General features: G+C 38.9%; 1 protein-coding gene across 1 annotated transcript in view; it reads left to right on the forward strand.

The window, feature by feature from the left end:
* Positions 1 to 24,724, forward strand: part of PARP8 (poly(ADP-ribose) polymerase family member 8) — a 158,609-nt gene that overhangs the window by 110,005 nt on the left and 23,880 nt on the right. Inside the window, exons 13-17 of the mRNA XM_084627760.1 lie at positions 255 to 308; positions 412 to 507; positions 17,563 to 17,655; positions 22,241 to 22,366; positions 23,659 to 23,724. Coding sequence (XP_084483886.1) covers positions 255 to 308; positions 412 to 507; positions 17,563 to 17,655; positions 22,241 to 22,366; positions 23,659 to 23,724 — 435 coding nt within the window. The remainder of the gene's footprint in view (positions 1 to 254; positions 309 to 411; positions 508 to 17,562; positions 17,656 to 22,240; positions 22,367 to 23,658; positions 23,725 to 24,724) is intronic.

Raw genomic sequence — 24,724 nt, forward strand, 5'->3', positions numbered from 1 at the left:
TGCTTCTTTTGCGTATTAGAGTTTTTAGGGTGTTTACAGGTAAAGCAAAAACTCCCTAGGCAAGAGGTAAAGAGACAGATGAATTTATTTTGGCTGATCTATGCAAACTAGAGATATTTCCAGATGCCAATATTGTTTAATTCTCAGACCTTCATAGAAAAAAATAGAAATGTTCTTACCATTTCCACAAGAAACCTGCACCATCTCTTCTAATTAGCTCTAGCACTGAAGTTGCTTGACCTTTTTTCTTACAGCCGAATTATGGTGCAAAATGCATTCCAATACGAGACAATGGCTTTCTTGTGCAGGTAGGATGTCATGCTTAATCCGTTTTAGAAACACTTTGGAGCAGGAGCTGTCTGTTAATTATTTTTAAGCAGATGTTATTGTTCTCACTTCCATTGTTCTCAGACTATTGAGTTTGCTGAGCAGCGGATACCAGTGCTGAATGAATACTGCGTAGTTTGTGACGAACCACATGTGTTTCAGAATGGCCCCATGCTGAGGGTAAGTTGAATGTGGCTGAGTTATGTGATGCATATTTTTTATGTCTTAAATAGCCATAGACAACAAAAACCTGTTAGAATATTCTCAAGTTATTCTGGTTGCACTGCATCACAATATTCTATTTGGATAAGATTTTTTTTTTAATGCACATTAGGCGGAACAAGCTGTCTCAAGCCAAACGCATGCGGATAACATGTGTTCATGGGAAAGTTAATTACTGCCCAGCCATTCCTGTACAAATTGAAGTTCAGGAAAACACAAGGGAAACAGCAGAAGTGGTCCCTAAACTCGCATACCTGCTGCTCATAGGACAAGACTTCCTAGGGTTTGTAAACCTACTTCTGGTAGAGGGGTCAGAAGAAGGTTCCCCAGGCTTCCTCCAGGTTTTCCCCCTTTAAATTGCTATATGGCCCAAATTAACCACTGAACAACGTATAGAGTTCATCAAAATGATTGAACAGCACCATGATATGTTCTAGGAAGACCCGTACAAATCCATCACCACATCATCACAGATCCAGGAGTAAAGGTGAAGGTTAAACCATATCGGATCCTGGAGGCTAAAAGAGAAGAGATCAGTATTGAAGTTAAGGGGATGCTGGAGCTGGGAGTCATTGAGTAGTCCCAGAGTCAATGGTCCAGCTCAATCACTCTGGTACCTAAACCAGATAGTACAATGAGATTCTGCAGTAACTTCTGAAAAATTAAATGAGGTGTCCCAGTTTTATGCCTCTTCCATACCTTGTATTTTCAGTATTTCCCAGATTTCCCTCTAAAAAGTACAGTAGAACCCCTATTTTATGAACTAATTTGGAACTGAGGAGTTCCTAAAATCAAAAAGTTCATAAAATTGCACACCTCAATTACAGTGGGTATAGTGAAGTTTATGGTGCATTCCATTGCTTTCTTCTTGTCCTTCAAACCACTGCACAGTGATTTCCAGTGCCCCAAAGGTATCGGTACATGAAGTGATAAAGACTTGTTTCAACATCACTTTCATTATGTGATTTTGTTCCAATCCCTGACCCCTGCCATTGAGAAAAATGGTTCATATAAATGGTCATTTTTCAGACTGATGTTCATAAAATCAAGGTTCTGCTCTATGGGGAATTTTCAATGGTTTCATAGATTTTATGTCCGGAAGGGACCATTAGATGTCTAGTCTGACCTCCTGTAAAACAGAGAACATAGAATTTCATTCAGTTACTCCTCCATTGAGCCCCTTAACTTGGGATGAATCCGAGACAAGAAATCCTGCATAAAAGGGTAACAGTTAAGAGACTGCCTTGTGAAAATCAGCTTTGGGATTACTTTACTTGCGGAGCACTTTTTTGCCTGGATAAAAAATCTCAAGAGAGTCTGACTACACCTTGCTGAAGAGTTCTGTTGTGCTGCAGTACAGCTGGTCCCCCTTAAACACTGAGTTCTGGAGTAAACCCATGCTCAGTGTTGAGAACATGAGGTATAGGTTGGGGTGGCTCTGTGCTGGGAATAAACAGTGAAAGTAATCACTGTAAATGTGCTGAGAGTTCTTTGGTTTGAGCCGAATTTCTAAGGTGAAATTCTGTGTGTGAAGCTTTGCCTTTTGCCTCCTCTGTTGAAGGTAAGCAGGAGTTGTGAATATTTAGTTGTATTTGCGCCTATGGGGGGGAGCTCCATCCCAGGGGGAGCTCAGGGAGATAAAATTCCTCACTGAGCTTCTTAGCATGTAGCAAGGGCATGATGTCTGCTGTTCCCTTCAGACAATGCAGCATCTCTTTCAGCCCCATGCATCCAAATAGGTCTCCTGACCAGTGCACAGGATGGTGTCCCCTACCTATTCCTTTTCAGTGCTGCTGGGGTGTCTTGCATTTCAGGCCAGACATAGTGGGAGTTAAAGTGTGGGTGCCTATTGTGCCCTCACCCTCTCTCCTTGAAATCTTGCACCTGCAGTTTAATTGCAATGATCTGTGCCTTTAAGAGATTTGATAGGTTCAACATATACCAGGAAATGGAACCACCTAGATCTGTTCCAAGTGATCAGGAACAGCCAGCATGGATTCACCAAGGGAAGGTCATGCCTGACTAATCTAATCGCCTTTTATGATGAGATTACTGGTTCTGTGGATGAAGGGAAAGCAGTGGATGTATTGTTTCTTGACTTTAGCAAAGCTTTTGACACGGTCTCCCATAGTATTCTTGTCAGCAAGTTAAGGAAGTATGGGCTGGATGAATGCACTATAAGGTGGGTAGAAAGCTGGCTAAATTGTCGGGCTCAACGGGTAGTGATCAATGGCTCCATGTCTAGTTGGCAGCCGGTATCAAGTGGAGTGCCCCAAGGGTCGGTCCTGGGGCCGGTTTTATTCAATATCTTCATAAATGATCTGGAGGATGGTGTGGATTGCACTCTCAGCAAATTTGCGGATGATACTAAACTGGGAGGAGTGGTAGATACGCTGGAGGGGAGGGATAGGATACAGAAGGACCTAGACCAATTGGAAGATTGGGCCAAAAGGAATCTGATGAGGTTCAATAAGGATAAGTGCAGGGTCCTGCACTTAGGACGGAAGAACCCAATGCACAGCTACAGACTAGGGACCGAATGGCTAGGCAGCAGTTCTGCAGAAAAGGACCTAGGGGTGACAGTGGACGAGAAGCTGGATATGAGTCAGCAGTGTGCCCTTGTTGCCAAGAAGGCCAATGGCATTTTGGGATGTATAAGTAGGGGCATAGCGAGCAGATCGAGGGACGTGATCGTTCCCCTCTATTCGACATTGGTGAGGCCTCATCTGGAGTACTGTGTCCAGTTTTGGGCCCCACACTTCAAGAAGGATGTGGATAAATTGGAGAGAGTCCAGCGAAGGGCAACAAAAATGATTAGGGGACTGGAACACATGAGTTATGAGGAGAGGCTGAGGGAGCTGGGATTGTTTAGCCTGCAGAAGAGAAGAATGAGGGGGGATTTGATAGCTGCTTTCAACTACCTGAAAGGGGGTTCCAAAGAGGATGGCTCTAGACTGTTCTCAATGGTAGCAGATGACAGAACGAGGAGTAATGGTCTCAAGTTGCAGTGGGGGAGGTTTAGATTGGATATTAGGAAAAACTTTTTCACTAAGAGGGTGGTGAAACACTGGAATGTGTTACCTAGGGAGGTGGTAGAATCTCCTTCCTTAGAGGTTTTTAAGGTCAGGCTTGACAAAGCCCTGGCTGGGATGATTTAACTGGGAATTGGTCCTGCTTTGAGCAGGGGGTTGGACTAGATGACCTTCTGGGGTCCCTTCCAACCCTGATATTCTATGATTCTATGGTTCTATGATTCTATGTTTGTGATGTAGACAAGGTGAACACCTTGAGGCCACAGTAAAGTTCGGCTTGTTTGCGTCTGGTTACACCTACCCTGCACACTTATTTCAGCAGTGGGTAGTGTACATATGCATGTAGACCTCTAGCTCAGGTATAAATAGCAGCGTAGACCAGAGGCATGGTTTGGGTGAGTAAAGTAAAGACATGTCTGAGGGGTGTGGGTATGTACCCGAGTACATAACCTACACTGCTCTCTACTTACCCAGGCCAGGCCTTCCTGTCTACACTACTATTTTTAGCAGTGCAGTGTCCCGCTGCATCCCCAATGCTGGAGTCTCTCCCCACTGCAGGAAAATACTCACTGCAAGGAAACGCCTTCCGCTGCTTCCTTTCGTCTGCCAGAGCCTTTCACTGGTAGCTACACACCTCAGTGTGGACACAGCCTGCTTTTCACAGTGCCATGCAGCTATGTGTACACTACCTGCCACCTCCAGCGGTGGCATCGTGCCAGTCTAGCCTCTGTGTTAAGCTGCTATCATGTCAGATACTAAACCAAAGACATTTTAGCAGAAGAGTATCATTCTTTTTATTATTATTGCTGACTCTGCGGTAGGGTGTTAGGTTCTGTACCAACACTTACTAAAGTACAGTTTGTGATCCAAAGTTTATTCACCACCTAGCCATTGTGAATTTAAAAAAAAATACGAAGAAATATCTTGAGTCTGGTCAACTTATTTTTCTTGAAATGAGTAATGGACTCAAAAGTCCTGACTTAGAATTGGCTGACTTGGAGAAGTCAAGACAATAAGCATAGGAAATACAAGAATTCTGAGGTAACTATCTGTTTATCTTAGGAAAGATCGGATTAATTTAAAGTGCAGTCGATGTACATGAATTAGATTGACATAATGGCAAACTTAAACACCATAAACCAGTGCAGAAACTCAGTCCTGCTCAGTCACTGTTTCAAGTCTTGGTAAATAGTTACGCCTTGAATCATGCTTTGGACAGCAAACTTGAACTCTGTCAGATCATGCACAAAGCAATTCCTGAATTAAGGGCTCTCCAGAAGAGAACACCCTACCCCAAATGATCATGACAATGAATTTTTAGACTGTGAAGCCAAGAACTGTGTAAAATTTCCCCACTTTCAAATTTTCAATGACATTATTAATCAAAAAAATAATTTTTGATCAGAAAAAAAGTCTGGAAAAGCTGGTCAAAATTTTTCAACAATTGAAAAATGTCAGTGAAATGTCAGCACTTTGACATTTTTGGAAATATTGCAAAAAGCCAACATTTTTTATTGGTTTTTCAACTTGCTCTAGCCAGTGAGAGCAGTCCAGTCGGTCTCAGCTGCTGACGTGGTGTTTGAAGAGAGAATGCAGTCTTTGTGGGCTCACAGCGGTCAAGGAATTCAGAGTGTTGGTTCCTCTGTAACACTAACTTGACCTCCTTTTGTATATTGTTGCATATCTTGTTTTATGTCTTATTACTGAATATGTGTTCATTGGTCTCATTTGCAGAGAATTGCTATTGTTCCCCTTCTCCTAATGTATCTACTTGTCTGTCCTTACACTCTGAGCGCCTCAGAATAGGAACTACCCTTTCTTGAATGTTTGGAAAGCACCTAGCACATTGTGGGTACTACTGAAAACAATTTTTTTAAAAGTTGTAATAAGATTCACTTTGTGCATATATGGAAAAAAGTTATTTCAGTATTTCCAAACAGTGAGAACTCCACGAGTTAAGGCTCTGAAAGCATGAGATCGGCTTAAAAATCATGAGATTTACACACAAAAAAAGTTGGGTTATTTTTATTTGCATCCTGGATTTTAGCCTTTAGGGTGTCCTGGGGTCATGTTTTTTAAACTTTTCTCCACAATCATGGCAACTAAAATTGTACTACACAAAAAATGAAGGCTGAGGTTCTCACAAAATCACCTGACTTCATGAGCTGGAGCTTTAAGTAAAACACCAATATTGCAAGATCTGCAAAAACTCAGCGGGATTAGCCACACTGTTTTGTTTATCCAAGGAACTATATTTATTGCATAGAATTCTGTCAGTGTTTCATCAGAGGCAGTAGGAGCATGAATATTATTAAACATTTGTATTCCAGTAGCTCTCCAAGGTCCCAGTCTAGGATCTCAATTCAGAACCCAAACTTCAGTCACAAAATGGATTCTGAGAATTTCACTTTTCAACCTAGCAGACAAAGGCCATTTTATATGGATTATCCATTCAGTCAGCTAAGCAATTGTTAGAATGCTATAAAGGGAGAATTACAATATAATACACAATTTGATGATGTGACTACCTGTTATTCATTAGGTAAACCACTACGGCAAACCTGGGGGCCATAAATTAAGTGAGAAAAAGGAGATTTAAGAGAAGACACAGAGATAATTTGTGTAGAAAACAAGAAAATGTACCTGATAATTGGTTTTCTGCATCTGATCAATGGATGGGTTCCAGTTCTGTCCTTGATGATGTACAAGGCTCAGGAGACATAATCCCTGCCCTAAAAAGTTAACAATTCAATTAATATGTAAACTAAATGAAGAAAGAACTAAAGGCAGTGCTTCCCCCGGTATGTTTACATGTGAGGGTTCTATGTGGAAGGTGTATACTGAATTGGGGGAACCAATTGGGAGTAAGTTAATGCTGAGATGTTTCAGAGTAGCATCCGTGTTAGTCTGTATCTGCAAAAAGAACAGGAGTATTTGTGGCACCTTAGAGACTAACAAATTTATTAGAGCATAAGCTTTCGTGGGCTACAGCCCCCTTCATTGGATGCACAGAATGGAACATATAGTAAGAAGATATTTATATATATACAGAGAAGGTGGAAGTTGCCATTCAAACTGTAAGAGGCTAATTAATGCTGAGAGTATCAGACAGATTGATGGGTGTAGAGGTTGTGGAGACGGGGATCATTTTTTCCTCCTCTCCACTCTACAACATCTGAGCCTCATGGATCACTGAGAGGGAAGTTTCTGTCAGATCAGGAGAAGGCAGAACGATGCTGCAGAGGCAACTCTTCTGTCTTCTGGGCCTCCCATCCACTCCAGGTCTGCAACATTTTCATCTCCCTCAGCCACAAAGTAAGAAGGGTAATTTGGTCCCAACAGCTTAGTACAGCTGTATTTTGGAAACTGAAAGAAATATAATAAAGAAATTGTGTTGCATTTTAGTGCTATAATAAAAGGGTAATAATATCTCTTTAATGCAGTTCGAAAATCTTCCCATTACTTCAGAGTTAGTATTTATATTCTAGGGAAGGGGTAAATATTATAATAATACAACAGCTGAACTGATATGGTATTAAAGAAAGGGACTAGTTTAGGAATCCAGCATATGATAATACTACTTTTATCGCAAACATTTAAATATAATGAGCTGATGAATCATTAACAAAAGTGTTTATTAAATTTAAGCATCTGATTAAAATGTGTATACTAAAAATATATCACACTCAGCCTTTACATAACACTGTTTATAGTATGCATGTACCATCTATCAAATTGTCTCTGTGCTTTTTATCTGTCAATAGTCAAGGACATTAGAACAAACTAGCATCATTTGAATAGATCTTAAAGAGACATGGGACAGTTACAATGAGCATGAACCTCCCAGAATGTATTCAGTCAGATGAGAAACAAAATCATATAAATAATTTTCCTTTGAATTGAGAAATCTCCTCTAGAGTGCCACCTTGTGTTGAAATCTCAGATTACGTTCTCTTTAAAAACAGGGCAGAGGAATCAGCAGAGAAACACAGAAAAGCTCTGCAAAACTAAATGTGACATTATTTCCTTTGAAAAGCAGCACCCTTGAACAGATGTCTCTGCTCTTAACTTTTCAGCAGCAGGATGTAAACAATCAAATACTCTGAAAGACAATATTTGAAGTCCCGGTTACTGATAGCACCACAAATAATTCTAAGATGGTAATGCTGATAGATCTATAACAATAATAATAACCTTACTTTTTCAGAATGCCTTTCAGCCTGAAGGATTCAAGTGTGATTTCATTGTGGGTGAAATCCTGGCCCCGTTAAAGTCAATTGTAGAACTCCCATTCTCAGTGGGGCCAAGATTTCATCCCCATGTGTATATATCTGTTACTCAACCACCACTGAAATTCAGCCACCCTGGTGTGTAATGCAGCAGCGAGTGTGTTGGAAGTACTACACAACAGGGTTTAGGAGTGGAATGGAAAATAACTGAACTACAGTGAAAAGTATATGTATGCAGAATGTATTTAGCCAAGCTGGAGTTTGACCAGTATACTGGAATTAATGCCCCATTTCTTGCCAGAGGTCTGCAGGATCTTTCATGATCACAAGTGCTCGATACCTTGTTTTTTACCTTTTCTTCTCTGAAAAAAGCCACCTCCAGCAGTACCCTGCCCTTTGGTGCCATGGTGTGGAATTGGTTCCCTGTTGCCTCTGAAGGACAAGCCCCAACATCACTACAGCATAACAGATTTGCCTTAGAGCCAAGCAGTGATCAGATCCAGCCCTGCACAGTTTGAGATCACAGATTGAATCTGTATTATCTGTTCATTTGAAAAGACTTGAAGTTGAAACCAGTATAATTTCTTCTGCCCAGACTGCAACTATACCACAGGACAAAGAAGAGAAGAAAGGAAGAACATATCACCTGCATTTGGGGGCGAGGGTAACAGAATAAGTCCCTTTTCCAAGCCACTCTAATCTAATGTATTTAATCTGTGTAGGTTCTTATACCCTGCCCAGTGTCATGGTCTTTAACATGTTCTTCAGGAGTGCTTTTTAAAAATTTATGTGCATACTGTGAGATTTTTGGGAAACATTACCCACAGTTTCAGGAAAGAGATTATAAGATTATTTATTTCTGCTTGCTCTCTATCTGCCTTCCTATAGGTAACAGTCTTTCCAGCTGTGCTGAATGTGCTCTGATCACATGGAAAGTTGAAGTCAAATTAAATAGAGAACACCTGGTCAGAGTTGAATTACCACTTCACAGTAGCGAATAAAGGGCCTTCCTGACATTATAGACTTTTCTTCATGGCCATAATGTACGCTAATACTGAGACATTGTATTTGCCCATGCAGTCTTCCCATCCTCATATTAAGTGAAGAGAAAAGTCACCCATATGGCTAGCTGGAGCAGCAAACCAGTTTTAGCTGCTGCTAGTACTGGTGATGTTAACTGTCGTTACTTTTTCATTAGCTTCTTTAGCACTCCCTGATCCCTGAGGACATCCTTTTCAGGAGTCATACATAAGCAACATAGGGGATTTGGAGACAAAGAAGTGGAGGAGGAGCCTCTGCATTATGTTTGTGTCAATACTTTTCTGCTGGTTCCTCTTTGATCTTTTTTACTTTCACCTGTATCAACCAAACTTGATAACGCTGAGGCACACATTTGCAATTTACGTTTGCAAATACCTGCCTTCTTTTGGGGGTCCTGGAATGGAAAGGTTCTATAGAAGTGCAAAGTACTATCATTATAGGCACGCACTCACACACATTACTTACACTTCTGAAGTCTTTCAGTTCCATTTGTCCTACTGTCTTTTTACACAGGAACTCTGTGCAATTTCTTGGAAGTTACACAGTAGATGACATTTTAAGTCTCCTTGTGTGTAATTTTACCATTGTGTTTTTAGTAAGAGGAGCTATTTTTTTTTATTTCAGTGGCAGATTTGCCAGAAAGTATATTGTTAAACAAGGTGCCCAAAGTGCCTGTCTGTCTGTCTTTGCCCTTTCTAATGTACCCATCACCATAATGTGTACACAGCACTGACTCTGTTAGTGGAAAAGTGTCACAAACATTTCACCTCCCTTAAGAAGAAATGGGTTTTTTAAAGCCGGTGGTTGAAAGGGGTAAAGCATTGAGGGAGTGGGCATTGTCACTAAAGACTGGGGACTAAGGAAAGTATGTGATCTTCGGGGAATGGGATGTTGTTTATTTTTTCGGGTGGCTCCTTACAATCCCTCTTTTGTTCCAGAGATGGAGATTCAGATTTCAGGCTCTCAACTGGCAACTCTTCCTCCCCCATTGGAGCAGTCTTTCTCATTGGCTGCATGTAAAGTAAATGGGAAAGGCTGCTGTAGTATCACCACATTATTCCAGCCTTCATAGCCTCCTGCATGCCAAGGCATTTTGGAAAGTAGCATTCCACACTCCTGGTGGCTGCTCCATTATAAAGACATGGAGATACTAAGGGATGCCTGGATTGCTTTTCAGGGCTGTAATCACTTTTTCCCCAGGGTTTACTCCTTCATATCACATTATTGGCAACGACTGGCATCCGGAGTATCCATGTCGAACAGTTGGAGAATGGTAGGAAACACAATATAGAAAAAAATAGATTTTCCTCATCTCCACCTACCAGTACCATTAATAGTTTAACAAGATGGTGATAACATTCGAGTGGGTGGCAGTGAGAACCTCTGCTCTATGATGTAGTGTTTTTCAATGGAGTCATAACCAGATTTTTGTTATCCCAGAAATATGTTAATCAGTTAATGTAGAACTCTATGATTTGGAACCTCTTGCTTGAGTGAATCTGTAGGCAAGTTGTCGTTTAGTGGAAATACGGCAGTATTTTTCTTCCTTGGTTCAACGTGTTATTGTAGAGCACTTGGGATCTATATTTAAAGCAGAGTGTTCATTATCACAGTGGTCACTATCTTTTCTGTACATTATTGTCTTCCATCTCCAACAAGAAAACCTGAATTCAAAATTGTGACATATGGCACAGTCTGTACTGGTCCTGCGTCTCCTGCAGTAGAAATAGTGTACAACCCAATACTCTGTGTTTCAGTATAATATTTCTGTTGAAACTGGAAGGTCATCCAATAACTTGGAATTGAACACTTAGCTCAAAGGGCCAAATTCTGCTATCAGTTACACAAGTGCAACCCTGTTTATATATATTTAAATGGCTCCCATTTCTGTAATATCTGAAAACTTTGTCATTTTACAGAGGCACAGAAAAAAAAATTGAAGTGACTTGTCCAAGTTTAGGGGAAGCCTGTGGCAGAACCAGGAGTTAAATAACTTGAGTCACAGGACCACAGGAATTGCCAGACCAGATCAGACTCCATGTCCACCTAATTCAAGTTCCTGTCTCTGACAGTGGACAATATGATTCACTTCAGAGGCAGTTGTCAGAACCATGCAGTTATCAGATGTGGAGTAATCTGCTCCTCACATTGGGTCTCATCTTAATCTCCAATAGTTGAAGATTGGCTTAAACCTTGAATCATGAGGTTTAATATCCCTCCACAAAATGTGTTACAAGAAATTATGTTAGCTCTGGATAGTCTTGATATCCATATAAATATACAATCCTTTTTTAAATCTTTCTTTATCTTGGGGACTTCATGTGTCAGTGAGTTTACACAGTCTAATTGCACATTGAAAGAAAAGGAGTACTTGTGGCACCTTAGAGACTAACAAATTTATTTGAGCATAAGCTTTCGTGAGCTACAGCTCACTTCATCAATGAGCATAAGCTTATGCTCAAATAAATTTGTTAGTCTCTAAGGTGCCACAAGTACTCCTTTTCTTTTTGCGAATACAGACTAACACGGCTGCTACTCTGAAACCTGTAATTGCACATTGTAATTCCTTTTATCAGTTTTTCATTTCTCCCACTTTTAATTTAATTGAATGTTCCCTTGTCCTTGTGTTATGAGGCAGGGAGAAATACTCCAGAGTTGTACCGACAATACAACTTCCTCCTACTCCTGTTGCAGTTAATGAGAATTGCTCCTTTAGAACAGAATTTCTCCCTGGGCATTTAAATTACACCAGCCAAAAGTACACAAATCTCACATTAGCACCTGCCACCCAACTTCCATTCACAAATAACCATTTATACATTGAGTTGTGGGATTTGTGGACGTAGCTGGGGTTCCTGTGGGCTCAATATAGACATTTGAAATTTTAGCCCTTAAATTACAGCTTGGAGACTAGTCTGCATAGTTGTGTGGTATAAGCAAGACAAAAGAAAGGCCCTGGTAGGCTCTGGATGTTTTAGCTCTATGCTAGTATATCATTTATTTAGAAGATAATTGCCGTTTAGGTGGTGTGAGCTCACAAACTGGAGGATTAGCAACTATTCTTATGTTGCCATCACTCAGTAATGAGACTACGACATGACACACACACCAAATCAGCCATGAAATAAACATAAAAAGCTCAAGGCTCGCTTGCAACAGATTTCACAAACTAGATGCATTTTTTCACTTCTGTTCCAGCATACTGTGAGTGTTGCCAATACTACAGCATCACATCAGCACTTACCCAATGTAATCAAGGTAAAACCAGAGACAGTTTTCTCCTAAGGACAGCACAATACCTTCCTTGTCAGAAGCTGAACACAGAACATATATTTGAAGATAAATCTTATCTCCACTACCAGTTCCTTCATTAGGAGAAGTGAGAAGATTTGTAACGGTTTCACCTTTGCCATTTATGACATCTGCTGTAAGTGAGCCTTCCTTGAGTATTTTTAGATCAATAGTAGTTAGGTGTGCCAGTCATGTTCCAGCCTCATTAGTGTGTGTGTGGCATCCCTCAGTATTTCAGAGGATGACACATTGCTCTTCTGAGCACAACTTCAGAAAGCTTTAGAAAATGACAAGATAAACCAGGTCAACATGAGATTTGAGTATTTGTTGTTTTTTTATTGCAGTTAATTTAAAGGTTGTCTGGAAAATTATATTAGACAACATGAACCCACATATAGGAATATAGGCACATGCTTTTGTAGTTGGAAGACCTACCTGCTATTCACGGCCATCATTTGAGGCAATGCCACTTGTCTTATAGCAGATAGAATAATCATAGGTTTCAGAGTAACAGCCGTGTTAGTCTGTATTCGCAAAAAGAAAAGGAGTACTTGTGGCACCTTAGAGACTAACCAATTTATTTGAGCATAAGCTATCGTGAGCTACAGCTCACTTCATGCATCCGATGAAGTGAGCTGTAGCTCACGGAAGCTTATGCTCAAATAAATTGGTTAGTCTCTAAGATGCCACAAGTACTCCTTTTCTTTTTGAGAATAATCATAGAGTTTTCTTTCTTGTTCATAGCAACTGTGACACTCTCAAAAGCACTTTTGAGTATGGAGAGAGGCGATAGCTGAAAAGAAAACTCAGATAACCCTACAGAGCTATAAAATCATACCATTTTTGCATTCTGTTCCTTGAGACTTGCAATCTCAGCCAGTTAGAAATCAGGGCTCTTACTTTTCTATGGCATTTTCCCACTGCAATAATTATCCCTCTGAATCGTCTTTCAGCACTGATGTTCTTCACTCAGCCAACCGTTTTGTGACGGTCATCTAAATGGCCTTCCATTTATTTTATGCATCCTGATTAAAAATAAAATATCTTTCAGACTGTTGATTGTTCTGTCATAAACTGTTTTTGCTTAGAGAGAGTGACAATACTGTTCTTCAGACAATGCAGAAAGAAATTGCACACATTCTCAATGGTGAATGTTAGCATATATACTCCGTCGACTTCAGTGGATTCCTTCCAGTTCATTTCTGGATGCAATTCAAGGTGATGTAAAACCCTGTATGGCTTAAGTCCTGACTGTCCAAGAGACCACATCTCCACATCATCTTGTCTAGGCCAGAGGTTCTCAAACTGGGGTTTGTGCCCTGCTTGGGAGGGCAGGCAGGGTTGGGGGCATGAAAAACTTGAGGGAAAAAAAACTTACTGTGCACATTCAGAGCTGGGTGGCCAGAGAGCCACCACTAGCAGCAGTGGAAAAGTAAACAACCAAATACGTTTGAGAACCACTGGTCTAGACAAGAAAGTTGTACTGATTTAACTAAATCCGTTTAGAAATGGATGTAAGCTAAATCAATATTAAGTGTTCGTAAACCAAAATAAAAGTATCCACAAAATGGGGTGCATCAATTTAAAGTTAATTATTTATTTTATGTATTTATTTACTTATTTATTTATATTGTGGTAGCACCTAAAAACTCCAATCATGGACCAGGACCACATTGTGCCAGGTACTATACAAAAACAGAATGAAAAGACAGTTCCTGCCTGGAGACACTTACAATCCAAATATAGGACAAGAGACAATAGGTGGATACAACAGACAATGAGAGTTCAAGGAGACTGGTCAGCATAAAAAGCAGTGGTCACAGCACAGATCAGCCACCTTACCATTGTTGAATTTTTGTAAGCAGCTCACAATATTGCTAAATGTTCTCATGATTTTCTCACAAGTCTTGCAATTTTCTTAAAGCCCTGGTTCCTGGAATCAGCTTACTACTCAATAATATCACCTTTCATTTTTTATTTTAAGTATGTTTCTAGCTCAGTGTAAACTAGTGGGTGGGAATGGAAATAAAGCTTGAAGTTTCAGTGCTTTTAAGGCTTTTCTTTCCTCAGGGCTTATTATCCACCAGTCACAAAACCAGAAAGAAAATCAACTGAAAAACCACTGGGCAGGAATTCCCCAAAGGCCTCCCTGGCTTTAATCATCCACAAAAGGATATAGAAAATCTTGACTCCCCTTCTTTTTACACTCTGCCTGGTATCTTGATATGACCAGCCAAGACACTTACCCTCTAGAGGCTGCAGCAGCTTACCTTGTCCCACTCAGTCTCAGTTTTCTGACTGGATGCTATTATACTCTTCCTCTGAAGAGTCAGCACAGATAAGTACAGAGAACTCACCCTTATATGTTCCATATAAATGCCTTATCAAAGAATTTATAACACTAAGCCTTTATCATTGCTTCTTCATTTATTACTAGTCTTACTTTTATTAGTTTCTCACTGCAGTAACATCAAGCGAGGAAGGAATATATAGACTGGCCTATTGATGAGTGTCAAAAAATATCATTTTTATGTAACAAGAAATAAAAGAACCGATCTTAAAGCAATCACTTCTCCCAGGACCATTGCTTAGTTAAAGTTGATCTGTAAAGGATCTTAAGAAAAATTGGACTCGTGCTGTGTTTTACTTCTTTATGATTTATAAAGAAGACTGGCAGATCTTTGTTTGTTTGCTTTTGCGGGAGGGGTGTTTCCTGCTTATCTTTTAATTTAAGAATATCAGGAATGTAAAGTCTGGTCTTATTTGCTTTGTTGGAAGCCCAGAGGGAGGTAAAAAATATGTTTATTGTGAGCTCTTAAAACTTTAAAACCTTAATTGAAAGGTATGGAATCTTTAACATAGACTTCTTTCATTCAAAAATGTTCATTAGGCATTGAAGTTAAATAGGAGTTAGCAAAAACAAATAAAATACAAAGAATTTTATACAGCCTGACTTAAAATCCCGTCACCTCTTATCAGCTCAATTTTTACTCTCCTGCTTCTCATGATATCATTTACACAGGCCCTCTAGTCATCACAGTGTCTTTAAAAAAGAAGAAAAAAAGACACACACCCAATTTTTTCCCCCTTTGTATGTCACTTTTAACTTTCATGATAACTTATTACAATGCTGAAGGTGGGCAGATTACAAAGTAAATTCAAAACACTATGAATTCTTTTGCTTTATGGCAAGCATAGCTGAATTTTGTCCGTGCCTTACTGGGTGATGAAATTGAATCAGAGAACAATTTTGGTTATTCATAACAGTCAAGATAGGAATTCTTTTATACTTTTCCCACTAATGTGAATAGCGAAATCACCTTTCGAAATGTGTAAGGATAGGAATAATGCCAATAATAAATACCTTTTGTCCAGTGTGCAGTGGCACAGTGAATTGGGTCATGTTAGGCTTAGTCTGCTACCTAATGCAATGTAACATGGCAGATAAAATAAATCAAATATATGACACGCTATTAGACCTGAAAGATGATAGCTCTTCTAAAGCAACTGTGATGACAATGTTTCAGTGCTTATTTCAAGTGGTTCTGTAAATCAAAAATCTTTGAAACTAAACTAGTGCATATTTTAAAGGCTGTGAAACAGTGAGCAGAATTACAGCATATGCTTATTACTGATTAAGTAATTTCTTGAAACAAAATCCAGCTAAATTTTGTGTTTGTTTCATGCAGCATTTGGTACATTTTTCATTTCTGATGAATGCAGTCTATAGACATTGGCATGAGTGTCTGAACTTGAGTGAGATATTCTTCCTTTATTATCATGGCAGTGAAAGACTCATAATGTTTCAGTGGTAGATTTTCAGTGGTACCTGGCATAATAGCTTCCTGTTTGACATAATTTTAAGTTTCATAAGTAATTATTAAATATAGCGTACTCACCAATCAGTAACTGAAAAGTACATGTTAGACCATTTCTGTGTTGAAGTAGAAATTTTTTATTTATTACAATAAACTCCAAGAAGGGATCTAACCTGTTTTCATATGCTTATTTGCCTCAACTTACTGTTCATTAATTCTTGAATATTTAGATTATAGACAACTTTGGCCTTAAATATGTGAACCTAGTCATAATCTTTTAGTAATGAGCAAGGGTTTGCTAATAAAATGTATCCTATTGGAAAACCTAGAGAGCCTATTCTCTTTTAATTAAAACTTTATTATGTTGATTTTTTTTTGTTTCTATCCTTTTTGCTTTATGTGAATCTGCATACAGGGCTTATTTTGTAAGCCGGGGTGTAACTCTACAGCGCTCTTGCCTGCTGCTCATTAAGTCTCCATGTGGATGCTGCTTCCGTGTACTAAAAGTTCCATAGTTTGAAACAACAGCAGATCAAAGCACACTACAGAACTTTCACGATGTGGCAGCAGAATCCACATGGTCACTAAGTAAGCCATAGGCTAGAGCATTGGAGATTCATACCCCAGCTTGCCATGCATTAAATCGCCATATGGACAAGACCTATAATTCTTTTGATATGTTACATTTGTTTCTGTTTTGTTAAATAACTGTAATTAAACCATTATGAATGAATGGTTTCATAAAAGATGGAGGTGTCAGGCATAGCTCCATAGTTAAGGATGAATTGAATTTTGCACTTAAAGCAGGGATTGAACCTCTTCATTATATATGAAAAATGCAGCATTATCTTCTTCACACTTACAGCAAAAAGAAAAGGAGTACTTGTGGCACCTTAGAGACTAACAAATTTATTTGGGCATAAGCTTTCGTGAGCTACAGCTCACTTCATTGGATGCACTTACAGCAGTTACTCTATGAATACAGAATGAATTTTCTGAAGATTTACAAGTAAATCTTTAGTTTAGGAATTAAAGTTAAGGTAGGTGTGTTTAAGAAATTTAGCACCCACTGTCAGACCTTTTCATTTGTCCAAATGATCTCAGTAACAGAATAGCACAGACACTGATGGAGAAATTTTCAGTTCTGAAGAATAAAAGTGAAGAATTACTATTAATCCAGGCAGGGGAAAAGTATGCAATGTAGCCTGTGCAGAAGATTTCAGTGGGTTTTAATTATATGGGAAGTTTTTAAGAGTCTGATAGAGCAGAGTTAAGGTTATTTGGGTGCTCTCACTGTGAATTTTCATACTATAAGATGTATAGATTTCTTTTAAGTTTAACCAGTACTGTGAATATCCTGAGTTTATAACACTTGGTTTTGGGACAATTACAACATCCCTGTAATGCAATTTCCTCTCAATTACTGATATGTGCTCTCAACATTTTATTTTAATATAGTTTTTTGTCCAGGAATATGAATAGCATTAAATGGGAATTCAGATGCATGGTTTACATTTATATTTTAGGTGGTACATGGAAAAATTAATACTTACAAACTGGAATAAAAACACAAACATTTTGTTGTTTTTGTTTCCTCCTTAGCCCACAGTATGTGAACGGGAGCTGTGTGTTTTTGCTTTCCAAACTCTAGGAGTAATGAATGAAGCTGCAGATGAAATTGCCACTGGGGCTCAGGTACAGCTATATAATGTTAATCATGTGTCAAATTTTGTATAGCACATCCAATAATTTCTATTAATCCATTTTTACTAACTTTTTTCATATCTCTGCTCTTTGCTAACTCTTATGTACTCCTTCACAGTGTGTAGAGACCAGCAGAGATGTGATTACATACTTTACTGTATGGGCGGGATATTTTAAAGGTGTTCATTAGGTAGTCCCCAAATTCTGCTCCTGTTGAAGCCTATGGGATGTTTACCATTGATTTCAATGGTGGCAGAGTTAGGCCAATGCTAAGTGCTTTTGAAAATTGCATTCTTTCTTCTGCTGAGTTGAATTTGGTCACCTGGTTAGGTGAAATGAACTGGACTGTCCATTTATCTTCTTGGAGATACTTCCTATTTTATCTTAAAGAGCAATTGTTACTCTCAGGCAAATATTAAGCCCTCTTCTTTTCATGGTGTTGGGATATAGGTGTCCATTTTACATCTTTTGTTTTGATTATTAAATAACAGTGGGCACAGTACTGATCCATTGTTACTATACTGTTTTCTTCTCTTCATTCAGAGGAGCAGCGCTTTTAACATACCTTTGTTTTTTTACTCTAAATTTGTTTGTAAGTACTGGCAGGATATGCTCCTTACCCTGTAGTTATTTATTTTCTTCAATATTTTTCTTCAGAAAATCCAATTAAATTGTATCTTCCAAGTTGTCTTTTTATCATATTTCATTAAAATTGTTTAAGAACTTTAATAAGTTAGGGCAATATCCGTTACAAAGCCCCTGGGGGCTGAGTGAAGTATTACACACTGGTTGCTATATTCTTCCCATGATTTCCAAAAACAGATGTGTAGCAGCCTGATTTTCAAAAAAGTGAGGACCCACTGGCTTCAATTAACTTTAATTGGTGTTTCTGAGTGTTCAGCACTTTTGAAAATAAGGCCATTTCACTTTGAAGCCTAGATTTAGGTGTCCGATTTTGAAATTCTTGTCCTCTTCCTTCTGTTACCCTTTCAATTAATACCCTAAGGTGACCCTCACTAGGTTGCAATTCCCAAGACTCTCCCTGGCTCCTTTTTTAAAATCAGGTGCTGTACCAAACAGTCATCAGAAACAATTACCTGCTCCTTGGCTATGGCCAAAGAGCACACGCAGCATATCTCTTGAGGGAAAGAGTGTAATGGCAGCTCCCCAAGTCCTGAGCATGCTTTGTACTGGCCTGGTTTCCTGTTTAATTTAGAGCAGACTTCAAGATGCTCTGAATTATACCAACTGCCAATGGTCCCAGAGAGAATCAGTGGGTGGTTAGTAAGTTCAAGGCATGTCCTCTTTCCCCATGCCATGCCAATATGCCAGGAGCAGGGTAGGGAGCGGTATAGGAGTCATGACTCTGTCTCTACACATCTAGAAGGTATTGCTATACTGGGGTGATCCATTCTTGGGTAACTAGGCCAACTTTTGAACCCAAATTCACCATCTGTGTGGCATAAAGCAGCAGCACTACACTGCACTGGAGAATTTGGGCTACTGCATTTAAAGGTTTAGGGTCTGATCCTGCTCCCAGTGGGAGTTTTGCCATTGACTTAATTGCAAGCAAGATTGGCCCCAGAGCAGATATCCTAAAATAAAATAACAAATCAAGTATTTTCATATCCACTAAAATCCAGGCTTATGCAAAAAGTAGAGTAAAGCAGGATTTCTGAGGATTGGTGCCAGAGAGATAGATTAGAATTTCATTAGGAGTTTGGCACCTAACTCTCTTAGGATATGTCTACACATTGAGCTGGGGGTCGAGGAGACACATTCACACTAGCTTGCTAATGGTGAGGCCTCATCTGGAGTACTATGTCCAGTTTTGGCCCCACCCCCCCCACCCCCACAAGAAGGATGTGGAAAAATAGGAAAGAGTCCAGCGGAGGGCAACAAAAATTATTAGGGGACTGGAACACATGACTTATGAGGAGAGGCTGAGGGAACTGGGATTGTTCAGTCTGCAGAAGAGAAGAATGAGGGGGGATTTGATAGCTGCTTTCAACTACCTGAAAGGGAGTTCCAAAGAGGATGGATCTAGACTGTTCTCAGTGGTAGCTGATGACAGAACGAGGAGTAATGGTCTCAAGTTGCAGTGGGGGAGGTTTAGGTTGGATATTAGGAAAAACTTTTTCACTAGGAGGGTGGTGAAACACTGGAATGCGTTACCTAGGGAGGTAGTGGAATCTCCTTCCTTTGAGGTTTTCAAGGTCAGGCTTGACAAAGCCCTGGCTGGGATGATTTAGTTGGGGATTGGTCCCGGTTTGAGCAGGGGGTTGGACAAGATGACCTCCTGAGGTCCTTTCCAACCCTGATATTCTATGATTCTATGAAATAGAATGTAGCTGTGGCAGTATGGGAGGAGCTAGTTGTCCAGAGTTCATGCTCATCAGAGACTCTAGGTGCGTACTTACGCTACCATAGCTGCACTCGATTTTTAGTGCCCTAGCTCAGTGAGAGCTAGCACAAGTATGTCTCCTCACACTGGGAATCACACTGCCAGCTCGAAGTGTAGACATACCCTTAGACTACTTTGAGAATCAGCACAAATATCTAATTTTGAAAAGTTCTCCATGTCTGTAGGTTTTGTAAACTGGGAAGAAAATCGAACATCTTAATATTTACTGTGGATTTTAAACTTTTAATGATAAACCTGGGGGAGGGAATTGCTAAAGTAGCCTTCTTGTTCAGGGCATTTGAAGTATCCAGTTATTTCAATTGCCAGAATAGTTTTTATCAGAAGAAGATTGTTCATTCATGCCAAGATAGCAGAGGAGGAGAAGGGAAAACAGTGTGACTCACCAGTGTACAATTCCTTCTGTCTTTCCTGATGATTCTCACTTTCATTCTGCTTTTCTAAAGGGAACTCATTTTTATTTCCCTGGAGTGATCGGATATGATAACTTTTAGAACAGCTTGAATGATGAGTCAAGATACAGTCCATCTGGAATGATCGGAGGAATTACAAGCGCTTCTTAAACAAAACTCATCTCATCCTTAACCTTATTTTCAAATTATGAAATTTCTGATGCAGTTTTTATTTAAAAATGTTAAAAACTGTTAAAAATGTTACATGCACAAGTACATGTACATGCAGTAACCTGGGGCAAATTCCAGCAAATCAGTGCACAGCACAAACATTCCAAGCTATGCTGTAATCTCTTCAGAGGCAAGAACGAAGAAACTCTCAGCCTGGGCCATGAACTGTTCCACTATTGCAAATCTAAAAGGCAATACTTGCCATGGTTTTTACAACTCTGTGTTACAGGGGAGCAATGACCTGTGGATCTATGTAGTGCAGATCCACCAACCCTGTCTTTGCACCCCTCCCTCATCCCATTCTTGCTTCATCCTTGAGCAAGATTGTTAGCTGTTATCTGCTGCATTGTGCACAGGTATGCATACCCCCTGTAGAGCTTTCTTCCTCCCTCCTAGTTTTCCTGCATCTGGGGACTCCACATATGTACAAGAGGAATTAGGATTTGTTCCATGGTAAATCAATATACTCTGCATTACAGTATGTTTAGGACCAAACATATGTCCCATTTTAGGACCAAAAAATGTCCCATTTTGGGAGTTTTTATAGGATTTTACCTTAGGGCCTGATCAAAAGCTTATTAAAGTGAATGGAAAAATTTCAGTGGGCTGTAATTAAAGCCTTTAGTGCTTTAATTTCAGCAGTGTTTATACTTTAGAAACACAAAGTTTTTAATTAAAATGTTCCTTCCTGCTTGTGTATAATATAAATGCACTGTATACAACAGATGGGTTTCTGTCAGTAGATGAAATGGCTTATCAATTTTCTTGACATACCGCTTATTCCTCCACCGTATGACAGACATTTGTCAACTAAACCTAAGTTTCTTCTCAAGTAAAATTGGTGCAACATAATATTTATTTAGTCCTTGGACTCCGCTTACTCACAAAATGCCTCAAAACCACTGTAGGCCAAATTGTGCATTATAGAAGATCCTCAAACATACAGTAAAATGCATATTTTTGAGATGAGAAATATCATTAAACCCATTAGGGATCTGGAGACAATGATTCAGATAGCTCATCTAACATGTAGAAAAATATTTTATACCTGAACAAAATGCAATCTATTATTTCAAGTTTAGGGTACAGTTGTGACTTGGGCTACACTGCCATGCAACTGTATAACTTGTAAAATCAGATGCTACTGTATATCCACAGCCATATTGTACAAGCTATTCAGTGAATAAAGCTAGTGAATCTGAGGCATTGTGTTCCACAAAGATTTTCAAAAATGGGTTAAGTCGAATTTCAAAAGATGCAGGCTAAAATATGAATATGAAATCACTCACAGGCAGCTGTTATTACAAAATGCGGAATTACCACTCCTGTGACTTATGGTTTTCAACAAATATTCAAGCATTGGAATTCAATCATTGGTATAATAATTAAAGACACAACATCAAAGAAGAAAATTCTATGATGCAGGAAGACAGAAGATAATTCTGGGGAGAAGAATAGATTATTGAATCTCAAAATAAATGGTGTTCTGTGAAAGAGACATTTCTTTATGTATGATTTTCTTTATTTCTAGGTGGTAGATTTATTAGTGTCCATGTGTCGATCGGCACTAGAATCACCCCGGAAAGTTGTCATTTTTGAGCCATATCCTTCTGTAGTTGATCCTAATGACCCTCAGATGCTGGCCTTTAATCCAAGGGTAAGTAGTTGTCTCTTCAACAGGTAATGTTTGCTTTTAGTCATGTTTTAGATTTCAAAGCCAGGTCCAATTCCACAGGATAATGTGTTTTCACACTGACAGATATAGATTTAAAATACAGTATATGTACAACAGTGTAGCCATGGAACCTATGAAATATTTTAGACAATATAAAATGTCATTTTGAAGCTGTCTAGAGGTAAACTTTCAGTCTTCCTGTTCGTGGGTGCAAATTGTGGATGCAAAATTTGTTTATCTGGGAGCATATTATACACATCAAAGCAAAGTTCACCTTTGGGAAAATTTAATCATGTGGCTCTAAATCTGCTTATTTTTATTTTACATTTCCAAAGTTCTTGTTTGTAAAATGATTATATTCTTAAAATATAAATTTTTTAAATAATGATTATATTTGAAACGTGTGTAGTACTTTTCATCTTCAGAGAGTTCCCAAGCAATAACTAACAAAATAAAAACAACGAGGAGTCCTTGTGGCACCTTAGAGACTACAAATTTATTTGGGCATACGCTTTCATGGGCTCCCAAATAAATTTGTTATTCTCTAAGGTGCCACAAGGACTCCTCGTTGTTTTTGCTGATACAGACTAACACGGCTACCACTCTGAAACCTAACAAGGTAAAGAATATTGCCTACTATACAACGGTAGACCTTTCTATTCATTTTCAATGAAATTCACTTTTTGCAATCGGAGGGCTTGCACAAGACCAATGCAACCAGCACAGCATTTAAATCCCACTGAGGCCCTATTTTAACAGCTTAAGTGAGAACTATGGACCCTCTGCATAAGGGTAAATTTCACCTTTTTTGTACAAAGGCCAAACAGTGGCACACTCGAATTTCCTAGGGTTTTTAACTGATTCATTGCTGGCCTTTCACTCCACTCAATCTGCTGCCATGTTCTGTTGAACAGCAACAGAACCTGATACTTAAATAACTGTCAGACCCATATATAGTTATTAACATTTGTTGATAAATTGGTCTTATTTACACAGTGGATTTTCTTGTTTACAGTGGATTCTAGTGAATTTAAACAAAAGTTACTGGTGTCAGTTTGTCTTCCAGACTTTTCCTGGGTTGTGGATGAGTTGATGTGTAGGATGGAAGAAGAATATTGGATGTAGAGATATGAGAAGGCTTGGTTGTCGTTCATTGGTCTTAATTGTTGTTTTATACCAAAAGTATGTGAACTCAGAGCACTGAATTAGTATGTTTATATATAAAAGAGCCCCCCCCCAAAATTAATGTATTCATTTATTTTACATTACATCAGAAGAAGAATTATGATCGAGTCATGAAAGCATTGGATAGTATTACTTCTATTAGAGAAATGACACAGGTAAGTATAAGTCTTTTAGTATCTTAATTGTAATTTATTGAAGGATGTACCTGTTTTTATTTGTTGCTCTTTTGGGGGATGAGGGTGGTGCATGGCATTGTATTTTTATTTTTGCTGCCGAGCTGCAACAATATAAAAATATGTGTTAAAAATAACAACCTGCAGTATCTAGACAGTGACAAAATAAAACTGATGAAACAGAATTCTGGTCACTGGAAGCTTAAATAAGAGATAATATCTGTGGAATAGAACATTGTAACAGAATAATGGCCAACTGCTGCTTCATGCATTTCAGGAAATATCAAGGCCAAGCCAAGTCTTTGATTTTTCAAAGCAAGGGTCATTGATTTTGTGACACTGTACTATGGTGATGGCTTTATTTCTATTATAACTAGAACTTCGTTCATTTAAGTGAAATTGAGAGGGATTAGGAGCCAGGGTTCCTGTGACTTAGATCATGCAGCTCCTGAATACGCACTTCAGGCCTGATTTTGATACCTTTGTACACTACCTTTGTTGAGTAGTACTTTACTTCACAAGTGGTCCCATTGATGTTAACTGATTACTAGTAATGCAGCAACACAGTGTTACCATGCTGTTAAATAGATGTAACCTCACCAAGGTGTTATAAAGCTCAGTTAATCTAAGTTTGTACAATACTTTTAGATTCTGGAATGAAAAATGATGTGTTTACAAAATACTATCATAATTTTAGTATAAGAATTAAGCTACTATATTGCACATTGTATTATCAAGTTGCCATTTTAATACTAGGATGAAGTATAATTATTGCTGGGCTGAGTAGATTTAAAGGGCTACTTCATGATCCTAATATAGTCAGTGGGAGTTTTCAGTGTGAACATTATCTGGTCTTGATTTTACCTATTTAATACCATGAAGCAGTTAAAATAGCTATGAGTGAATTACCACAGAGTACTTTAGAGAGGCTTTGTTTTACTGAAGGTCCAGTCCAGTTTCCTAATGTCAGAGCCAAACACTA

This window comes from Lepidochelys olivacea (genome assembly GCF_965140295.1).
Source record: "Lepidochelys olivacea isolate rLepOli2 genome assembly, chromosome: 5".
Taxonomy (NCBI): domain Eukaryota; kingdom Metazoa; phylum Chordata; order Testudines; family Cheloniidae; genus Lepidochelys; species Lepidochelys olivacea.